Source organism: Epinephelus moara, chromosome 16 (assembly GCF_006386435.1).
Source record: "Epinephelus moara isolate mb chromosome 16, YSFRI_EMoa_1.0, whole genome shotgun sequence".
NCBI classification, from domain to species: domain Eukaryota; kingdom Metazoa; phylum Chordata; class Actinopteri; order Perciformes; family Serranidae; genus Epinephelus; species Epinephelus moara.
This window is the reverse complement of record NC_065521.1, coordinates 5725688-5737172: the sequence shown is the minus strand read 5'-3', so window position 1 is coordinate 5737172 and position 11485 is coordinate 5725688. Positions and strand designations below refer to the sequence as shown.

Below are 11485 nucleotides of genomic sequence, written 5' to 3'. Positions count from 1 at the left end.
AAATATTGTAATGAATCATTTAAATATTTTTGATTAATTTTATTGAATAAATGGTTGCTACGGCAACTAGGGTGCGTTTTTGCGATGCCCCAATATCCAGATTTGTTTGAAATATATCCACCAACACATGTACCAAATTTTGTGCTTTCATCACAAAATGAACGATAGTTTAGCTATATATGATATATTGAGCTAAGCCGCCCCACTATAAGGCAACTTGGATCTCCACTTTTAAATAAAGGTATCATTTTTGTTTTTTTAAGATCCAGGTGAACAATACCATATTTCATAGATCAGTCAAATGTATGAGTGGTAGGTTCCAATATGTAATACCTCTTTAACTAACAAGCTACTAAATTCATCATGGCCAGCAGAGATGTTTTAGGTTTTTAATAATATCCCTTGCCGTATTTAGTTAGGATGGCTCACATTTGAATTTACATGGATACCTTTGTTTTTGTTTTGTTTTTTTCAATGTGACTGCTATTGCTATCCATGCTATCGTTATCCTTCCTAATGATTTTGACCATGACACATACACCAGAATGGCAATCTGGTTGTCGTGGCATTGGATCATACAACCATTAACCACACCTATTCTGTGTTTGAGATAGAATGTTAACTAAGCAAGTTGTGTGCAAGTATGCTTTTTCCTCACCGTCATTTATGACTGTCACTTAAGTCTCTAAGAGGAGCATAACATAACACAACTTGATTGCTGAATCCTTCTCTTGTACATCTAGCTCCCTTTCTGCTGCAATAACAGCTTACCCTCACTTGTATACTGGTAACACTGTTTCTGCTGGCTTTCTTTGGTTCCCAGTGACTCTTCAAGTTTACCTCTACAGCCGTCAAACTGAATCCAACATGTTGCATTTAAAAACTTTCACCTCAGCTCAGAAGTCTCTTGAGTTCTTGCTAAAACGAGCAAGCCAATCAGATCTGTAATCATCTTTCATGTTTTGGGTCAAATTGAACTCACACCTAAATCCTTACAGGCTTTTGGCCTATCACTTACACATCTTAGCATAGCGGCCTCCCCATCTGATCCTCTGTTCAGGACAGAGTGTGCTCACATGGCCACCAATTCTGGTTACTCACTCACATCAGCAAGCTTTTACCATGTCCACAGTCTCGCCAAATGATTTCAGCAGTCATTCCTTCCTTAACCTTAACCTTAAGTTGCCACATCAGCTTACAGCTAATGAGTCACAGATCACAGACCAGCCATCCCAAGCCTACCAACTGTATGTCCACTATGCAATGGTCAGTTGTCTCTCTATCATCAAAGAGGGCTTTGGGGGGTGGCTGGGCCCCCATCATCTTGCTCCACCATTTCCATCTGCCAGTCACTAGTCATACATGTCATATTCAGTATTCATTACCTGTCAAGGGAAGGTCATCTTCCATAAACAATTAGAGCAGTTTTCATGGCAATTTCAGATTTTTTATTGTTGAAGGAAAAAGAGTTCTCAGAAAACAAATCTGAAAAAAAGACAATGTGAAATTGAACTGGTCAGTTTCAATAGATTTGTATAGGTGTTTGTAGAGATTAAAATATACCTTCCTATTTCCCAGCAGACATAGTGTTTGGTCATTTCCCATATTCATCACAAAAAACAAACAATAATGTGATGTTTTTTTTCTCTTAAAGCAAAATGATGGGCAGTTCACAGTGATCCAGCTGGTAGGAATGTTGCGTGGCATAGCAGCAGGAATGAAGTACCTGTGTGACATGAACTACGTTCATCGAGACTTGGCAGCCAGGAACATCTTGGTCAACAGCAACCTGGTGTGCAAAGTGTCTGACTTTGGCCTGTCACGCTTCCTTGAGGACGATACTTCAGACCCCACCTACACCAGCGCTCTGGTGAGTATTTTGTCTTATATGACTGTGTAACTGTTAGAGGAGACCTCCTAATAGTTTCTGGCAAGAGCTTCCTCTTACAAGCTATTAACAAAGCTGCGTAAAGACCCTTTTACTGAGAGAACTCCTCAGCTAAGAGAAACGCAATGTCATGTTTTATAAATGACATTGTGTTTCTGAATAAATTTGGTTGACTGTGTCAGGAAATTTGAAATAAAGTATTTATTCTCCACAAAACAGTGTAGACAGTGGATTAGATTAGATTCTTTTTTTAAAATAAATAATAAATAATAATGATAATAGATTAGGGGCGGCACAGTGGTATGATGGTTAGCACTGTCGCCTCACAGCAAGAGGGTTCCCGGTTCGATCCCAGGTGTTGGAGCCCTCCTTTGCAGAGTTTGCATGTTCTCCCCGTGTCAGCGTGGGTTCTCTCCGGGCACTCCGGCTTCCTTCCACAGTCCAAAAGACATGCAGATTGGGGATTAGGTTAATTGATAACTCTAAATTGTCCGTAGGTGTGAATGTGAGTGTGAATGGTTGTCTGTCTCTATGTGTCAGCCCTGCGATAGTCTGGTGACCTGTCCAGGGTGTACCCTACCTCTCGCCCAATGTCAGCTGGGATAGGCTCCAGCCCCCCCGCGACCCTAAAGAGGATGAAGCGGTTAGAAGATGGATGGCTAATAGATTAAACTGGCAAAATTGCAGACAAAATTTGGAATGAAAATGATAAATACTTCTCAAAGATACTGCGTATTGAGACGGATAGCAAGAAACTGGCTTCAAAAACGATGTCCCCTGATAAGACAAGTGGAGAGACACAGCTCAGTAAATCAGATGGAGCACTTAACTTATGAAGTGAGAGGGAATCTGAAGCTGTTTGAAAAAAGATATAGTTGGTAATATTGGAGAGCTAGCAAGATTTGAAAGTGGCACCTCCACTAAGCTCCGCCCCCTCCTCCCCCTCCCGTCAGTGCTCCGTCCAAAGCCACGGCCCCACACAAGCTTGAACACGCATGCAGTCAGCAGGGCAGAGGAGAGCCGAGTAAAATAACAAATCCCCCCGAAGCAAACAAATAATTACCTGTCCAACAGAAAGACAGCAACGTCTGCATCACTTTTCAGGCCCTTCAGCTCCCTCAGTTGTCTCCACCGTTCAAAAGCTGCACGGATGTTGATGTCTGGTTTGTCCTCTCACTTTATCCAAAGCCTTTTTCGTCGCAGCCTTTTCTGCCTCTGACTTTCCTTTGTCAGCCTGTTTAGCGGGGCGAGCCGTTACAAATAACACTGGAAGTGGTACTTTTGGCTGCATTTTCTCTGCCATCGTGCAGCAAACTCCTGCTAACTCGGTATTTCTGCTGAGGAGCGTGCTGAATATTTCCGGCAACGGTGACACGTGAGGAGTGCACGCAGGGAGGAGGGAGGGAGGGACAGAAGGGGGGCTCGGGCAGAGCAAGACATGAAGGCATCTGATTTGTTCTTTCCATTCGCACCGAATGGCAGAGATTGGTCAGAGTTTTTACAGGCGTGCAGCTGCCACAGAGGTCGGATTTTTTTCATTCCTTTTTCTGAACACATTATATATTGTTTACTCTGAGGATGGAAGGACCATTTCACCCAGTATAACAAGAAGTGTTTCTGAACAGGATTACCAACTATAACTTTAAGTAGTCAAATTACTATCATATGGGAAAAGATTAATGAATAGAAGCTACTGGAGTGTGGGTCTCTATATCAGGTCTGACAGTCATCCAGGGGAGCACTTCTTTTTTACTCTTTTTTTTATTTGTACCTAATTTTTTTTATTTTCTTGTAGTTTTCTTGTGTTTGGGGGTATGTGATTGTAAGTGCATAAATTTTAAGTGTACATACATACATATGCATCTATTTATGTATTTGTATATGCTCCTTTTTGTATTGTATTTTGTAATTTTTATTTATTTTTAGATATTTTTGGGGCATTTTTAGCCTTTATTTGATAGGACAGACAAGTGTGAAAGGGGGAGAGAGAGAGAGGGAGTGACATGCAGCAAAGGGCCACAGGCTGGAGTCGAACCCGGGCCGCTGCAGCAACAGCCTTGTACATGGGGCGCCTGCTCTACCACTAAGCCACCGACGCCCCTGTAATTTTTATTTTGTATATTTCATTTCATTAATTTATTTTTTTCTGTCTTTCTTTTTTCCCCTTATAGCCTTTTGTTGCTGTACAGGGAGGATGAAATTCTGAAAGAAGAAAAACAGATTATGAACTATGAAATATAGCAGACAGAACCTTAAATATGAAATGGGATCAACAATATTTTTCTGTGATTCCAAAATGATCATAACATACATACTTTAACATACATACTTTAAACCTATACTGTAACTATTGTTGTGATTTATTTATCATTGAATATCAATTGTTTGTTACTGTGATGTATCACTGGTTGACACACATATTCGTATAATTTATGCTTAAGAAAAAAACAGAAAGAAATGTCATCAGCTATGTAATGAGTAAGATGCATGAGATGATATGATGGCAATAAATAGTATTAAATATTATTATTAATGTAGTGTAATGTTTACTGTAGTGTTTATACTGTACCTTTAAGTTGAACTTTAAAGATACGTGTTGAAGCAATGTACTCTGTGCACTGACAAATCACACACTGGTTTATTATTTTATGTATTCCTATGACACACACATGCACTCATTGAGTACTTAAGCATTGTGGTGGAGAAGTACCTAGGATTCGCTGTACACCATTTCTAAAATAGCATGAGGATGAGCTCAGAAACACTGGTGGAAAGTTAGGGGAATTCCAGCTTGTCCTGATATGACTCTGGTAAGAGGAGGCGGTCTTAGACTACCCAGGAAAGCATTACGAGTGCAAGTAGATAGGCTAGCTTTAGGGAAGAGCGGAGAAATGTGACACCGTTATGATGGTAGGATGAAAGGAAAAAAAGTGGAGACTCAGCAGAAATGTGATACCGTTATGGAGGGTAGGGTTTAAGAAAAAGACGACTCAGCAGAAATCTTCACAATAAAAGCGAGTGCACAAATAAAGAAATTCCAGTCCTGCTCCGGAGCTTGACTCATTGAGTTGATGTGTTCTGATGCCTGTGAGCACATTAAACTCAGTTGCATCTGATTCTACGTGTCTCCAGTGATTTTTTGACTTCTGAGTATTTGAGTTTTTGATATCTAATAGAAACAAAGAAAGTTTGTTCGAGAAGATGGGAACGAGGTCGCGAGCTTTCTGTCCCAGCTCCAGACCTTTAAATTTATGTTTCTACATTAATATTAATAATAATAATAAGAATTATCATAATCAATTTAATAAACAAGATTACATGGCAAATTACATTTTGATTTAAATTAGATTAAATTACTGTAAATTTAGGAGCAAAACAGCAAATGGAACAACTGAAAAAAATAGGTGGGCCAATAGGTCAATAAGTTTGTAAAAAAAAAAAAAAAAAAAAAAAAAAACATCAGTAATGGAATGATACTTGTCTCTGTATTTCTGTCCACTGAGTAACTGTTGACCTTCACACTTGTTTTTTCCAGGGAGGGAAGATTCCCATCCGGTGGACAGCTCCAGAGGCCATTCAGTACAGGAAGTTCACCTCCTCCAGTGATTGCTGGAGCTATGGCATAGTCATGTGGGAGGTGATGTCATATGGAGAGAGGCCCTACTGGGACATGAGCAATCAAGATGTGAGTAAAGCCCTGTAGAACAGATGGCATTTATATTTAAGAACATATCACAGAACTGTCAGAGAAGGGTCATAGGCCAGTGCATTTAATAATGGAACCTACATTTTTGTATGTGATTATATCATGTTCTGAGGGAAAAGGATGACAGGAGAAAGTTGCACAGATTAAACACTTTTTTTGAAATCAAAGAAAAAGTAAATTGTAACTGTAGTTAATGGTGAGCCACCATTGGTTAATTGTGTTCTATGTTTTGAAAGAAGGGGAGCAGGAAACAACTCCACCTCTGCAGCTATAGCTCCATCTGACAAACTGTACCATGTACCACAAGCTGCTGCTGTCTTTTAGGGTTGTCAGCCACTGACGTATTGTGTGTTCTAATATCCATACCACTATACTATGTAGTATGCCAGAAAGAGATTTAGTATGTCCCAATACATAGTATGTCAAATGCAGTATGCCAGAAAGAGATTTAGTATGTCCCAATACATAGTATGTCAAATGCAGTATGCCAAAAATACCAGGAGGTTCGACTACATCCTGTCTGATTTTGCAGTTTGCAAGCCAGCATACTTTTCTGGCTATTCAGACCTACAATCCTCTGCACAGTGGACGATACGTCACATCAGCTGAGCCGCAAACAAATGACAGCTGTCAGAAGTTGCAATGAGGGATGACAGCGCATTCAACTGATGAACAGTTGAATGATAGTTTAAGTGAACAAAATAATCAGAAATGTTACAAACAACAGTAGGACATAACTATTAAAATAACAATGAAAAAGAACGGCAGACTGAATTTCAATGTCGCAAATATTATCTGTTGGAATCTACAGTCTGTGCGGTTAGTTAAAATACATACATTGTAAGGTAACAACAGCAGAGCACTCCGAGTTGATCTCAGGTGAACTTGGTTGGTGGCATTCGTTTTATTTCCAAGGTAACTGATATAAAAGCAAGAGGGTCAAAATTCAGGGCATAATGTTATGAGAAAGTGGTATGTCCTGATTGTGTGCATACTGCATGCAACAGTGCATATTCTTTTTAAGGACAGCTGCAGTACCTACTAAAAGCACTTTATGCAATGTCACATTCATCCATTCACACACACATTCATGCACCTGGTGGCCGAGGCTGCCATACATGGTGCCACTTGCTCCTCAGTAACCATTCACATGCACTCATACACCAGTGGAACAGATGGTTTAGTATCTTGCCCAAGGATACTTCGACATGCGGGCTGGAGGAGCTGGGGAATCGAAGCGCTGATTTTCCGATTAGTGGACGACCTACTCTGTCTCTGAGCCACAGCCGTATGGTGTAAGACAACTATCAAAAAGATGTGTGCATAATTTTAACCATTCGTATTCGTAATGTTAAACATTTGTATGTCAATAAAATTATTGTACACAAAATTCTGCTGTCATATATGTGAGTCTGTGAAATTGTTCGGGTTAGGATTGTTTTTATGTGAGTATGAATCTAAAAGCTGTGAGTGCAAAGTCTTGTGAATACAACTCTGATTTCTACAACAACGAAGTCCTCACTGTGAACATGAATTCAAGTTTGTGGGTACGAGTAGGAAAGTGTTGAAATTACGTCACTGAGGTCACAGGCAGGTCACAAGGGAAAGTAATCGAACCGAGATTCCTCTAAACGTGCATGCCCCAAAGGCAAAGATGGCTGACGACAGCGGACTGGGTGGAGCTGCCAGCTCAGGTGAAACATCACAGGTAAAGTCATTTACGTGTATATCAAGTATTTTTATTTCATAAAATTGAATTTATTTTAAATAATATACAGTTCTTGGACTTACAGACTTACTGCTTCAACTTGCAAGCTAACGACATGCCGGTGATGCGAAGTTAGTGCTAGCATTGCTGGCATTAGAAGTTGGCTTGTGCTAATTAATTAGCACTGACCTGCAAAATATGAAATAATTAATTTGAGACATAATATTGATCAAAATACGACTTTTATCGATTTATAAATTACGTCATTTAGCGTATAAATCTGTCCAGTCTCTTTTCCTCTGTTTTGCTAAAACTCCTCCCGGCCATGTGCATTTGTTTTCAACAAAGCCGGCAAGAAAGCAATCCTTGCAGCAGTGGATAACGTTATTTATCATATACGATGTTACAATGTGTATATTTGTGTTGTCTTATCTGTCATAAACAAGAGATTACGGGTTACGGGGCGCGTTTGTGTCACAAAATGCTTCTTTTATCAGAGCGGCATCCCTAGCAATGGTGTGTTATACTTAACAACAGACCGTAGAATGCAGCGATTGACAGCGTTCAATAGAGCCATGTAATAATTAAAAGTTATTGTTTAATCTTGCAAGCAAATTATTGGCATATTCTTTTGCTAAAAATACTTAAGTTTTGCAAATAAGTATTTTGAATGTCTGTCCAGCCTAATGTTACATTATATGGAATTGATAGAGTACTGTATGTTTTTAAACGATTAAGTTAACAGTAGCATTTAATGCATCAAACTTGTATTTTGTTTTCTACAGGGACCAGTGGCTACTCAATTATTGGAACGTCTGAAATCAAGGATTACCTATGTGTTGAGTCAACAGCACTTGAATTTGGACTATTTCCAGTACATTGTAAATCAAGAAGCATTTATTCTGATGGCTGCCTCCACTACTTTAAACATCCCATCTGAAATTGTGGAGTGTCTTTTATCCCTGCAAAGTAAGATCCACGCAGCTGTTTCCCAGCTGTGCCAGCCAGAGCACAATCTTCTGGCGTATGCGTGAACTTGGGTTGTCCACAAGATCTACATACAGCAGCTTATCTGATAGTGAATTGGATGATGCTGTGCAGTCCATAAAAAGCAGGAACCCAAATACAGGATACAGAATGGTTAAAGGCTGTCTGCAGGCAGATGGTCATAGAGTTCAGTGGGATCGCATCAAGGAGTCCATGCACAGAGTCGATGCTCCAGGAGTTTTGGAAAGGATGACTCGGCTGGGGTGCATAGTAAGGAGGACATACTTTGTGCAGGGGCCTTTGTCCTTAGTCCATGTGGACACAAACCATAAGCTTATACGGTAAGGCATTTATTTATGTATTTATTTATTGGGGGGGGGTGACTTATGTGCTCATTGTCATTTCATCTTTTGTTTTCAAGGTACAACATTGTCATATTTGGAGCAACAGCTGGGTATTCGAGAAAGGTTTGTCACCTTTTATTACAGTGCTTTATTATCTCTGTGCATGTTTGTGTTCATGTATTCACTGTTCATAAACTGCACATGTGTTACCCACACGATTCACAAACATTATTAACAGTGAATTTTCAAAACTTTTAATAACGTTTATCATTAGGGTTGGGTCCCGAGAACCGGTTCCAAATTAGAACCGGTTCCGAATTTTCGGTTCCACCTGAATCATTAAGAAATTTTAATTTCGGTTCTGCTTTTCGATTCCTAAAAATTGTCCCTCGCCACACACACTTGTTTCTGTTAAAACAGTGCAACACTTGTGACAAACGTATTTCGTGCAATGGAGGATGCACCACGAATATGGCAAAACATCATCGCCAGCAGCACGGTATACAAATCAAAGAATGTACCGTGTTTGAAATGTTGCGCCGGCCTCCCTCCTCCTCACAAGCCTCGTCCTCCTCCGTCAGCCCAGCTCAGCCAACAGCCAGCACCTCCTCGTCGGAGCCCTCGCAGTCGGGTAAGTTCAGTGAACTTTTATTGAAGATTTAAATAACGTTTGTTTAGTTTCTAAATTTAATAAGCAACTGCGTCAAATGTGTTTTTGTAGATGAAAGCTCGCAGTCGCAGAGTTTACGGCCTAACGTCACTGCTCAAGCTAACAAGCTGGTCCCACAACATGAAACTCCCTTCACCTTAGCGGCTGGAAAGCTGACCGACACTGAACAGGTGAAATGTCATTCATGCACAAACACTGTCTCTCCTCAGTCATTACAGTGTTTTATCTAAATGCCAAATGTTGTCTGTAGTTAACAGTGCATGATTGTGGAGGAGATGGTGAGAGGAGCCAGGGCGACAAGGAAGGAGTGGAGAGTGAGGAAGAGGAGCATGTAAGCATATGATAGCAGAAATTATATTTGATAGATTCTGAATCTTAATTATTATATATGGATGCTTGAACTTTTTGTGATAAGCTTGTTCGTTATTTGTTTTGCAGCCACCTCCCTGCAAAACTGTGAGGATGACTCCACTGGAGGAGCTTTTTGCTGACAGAGATGCTGTAAAGATGACATCACTGCAGACCTCCACATCCATCCAGGACAGAGTTGAGAAGGAGTTGCAGATGTACAAGGATATGCCACCCATCGTTACATCTGATGACCCTGCTGCTTGGTGGTGGAACATGCGAACGACGTATCCTTGTTTGTCAGACATGGCCTTTTCATTTTTATGTGTACAGGCCTCCTCTACAGCAAGTGAACGAGTTTACTCCACTGCGGGAAACACAAGCTGTGCTGAACGTTCACATATACTGCCTGAGAAGGCAGATATGCTTATTTTTCTGAACAAAAACTGTTAATGTGGGGAGTTTTTATACCTGCTTGTTCCATGCAGGCCTCCTTTACACCGAGTGAATAAGTTTTCTTTAATGCGGGAAACAAAATCTGCTGGACGTTCACATATACTGCCTGAGAAGGCTTGAGATATGCTTATTTTCTTGAACTGTTTCTATTCTGTTTTTTTTTTTTTATACCTGCTAGTTCCCTGCAGAATGTGAATGACTGACTGAATGTGAGTCAATTTGTGGAAAGGTGTATTAAAAAAAAAAAAAATAAATTGTGTGAAATAAGCATTTGACATTTTTTGACCCCGCCCCTCAAAGAATCGGAATTGAGAATTGTTAGGAACCGGAATCAGAAAGCAGAATCAGAATCGGAATCAGAATCGCTAAATTTCAAACGATACCCATCCCTATTTATCATATTTTACTCCATCACTTTAAGGAGACTGGACCAGATGGCAATCATAGGGAGCAATGCTGATTCACTTTACACGGTCACCACTGCTCACTGGTCTTCTGGTGTGGTTTCCTGGATATACTCCTAAAGATCACCAAAAAGGAAAAAGGGTTGCACTCAGAAAGACTTCAATACTCCTAAATACACAGAATGTATGGAGAACAAATATGAGGGGAAGAGGGAGGGGAGGAGGAGAAGATAATGAGAAGAAAGGGAGGAGTGTGAAGAGAGGTCAAGGGTAGCAGGAGGATGAGGAAGGCAGGTGGGAGGAGGCAAAGGAGGAGGGACAGGAGGAGAGGAGCAGGAGATAAACATTTTAAAACATTGTATATTCAGAACTTTACAAAGCATTTTGTTAATTCTAATCAATTTCCATGCCTGTTATGAATGTAGAAACCCTGTATCCAGAGAGTACATATGCTAACCCAGAAATTTAGGGACATAGTGCAGATGTAATGTGTCAGAAAGCTTATTTCAGTTACTATTTATTTTTTTATTTTATGCTTATGATTGTGGTTCTTGACTTTTATCTATTCCTGATCCTGCTTTTACCGCTGTTGCTATGACTCCTGAATTTTCCACTGGTAATCAATGAAGATTATTTATCTTATAGGGTTGGGAATTTCTCTGTGATAGACGATTCGATACGTATCTAGATACACGGGTTACGATACGATTCAAAAACGATATATTTTTAAAACAGAACAATTCGATACGATTCGATACAGTGTAGGAACGATACAATTCGATGCGATTCGATACGATTCTATGGTTAACATTTGTTGATGTAGACATTAATCATACATTATAAAATAAAGAAGCCAATTCTATAAAAGTGACATTCTTACAGTATTTTCAAATTTGTAAAAGATCACGTCCCCAAGCATTGTTGCTGTATGGCACTGGCAAAAATAAAATAAAAAGACAAACAACAACAAAATC

General features: G+C 39.9%; 1 protein-coding gene across 6 annotated transcripts in view; it reads left to right on the top strand.

The window, feature by feature from the left end:
• LOC126402518 (ephrin type-B receptor 2-like) overlaps window positions 1-11485 on the top strand; it is a 146707-nt gene that overhangs the window by 124013 nt on the left and 11209 nt on the right. For all 6 annotated transcript variants that reach the window (XM_050064592.1, XM_050064595.1, XM_050064593.1 and 3 more), the window contains exons 12-13: window positions 1655-1870; window positions 5424-5573. In XM_050064592.1, the coding sequence (XP_049920549.1) occupies window positions 1655-1870; window positions 5424-5573 (366 nt within the window). The remainder of the gene's footprint in view (window positions 1-1654; window positions 1871-5423; window positions 5574-11485) is intronic.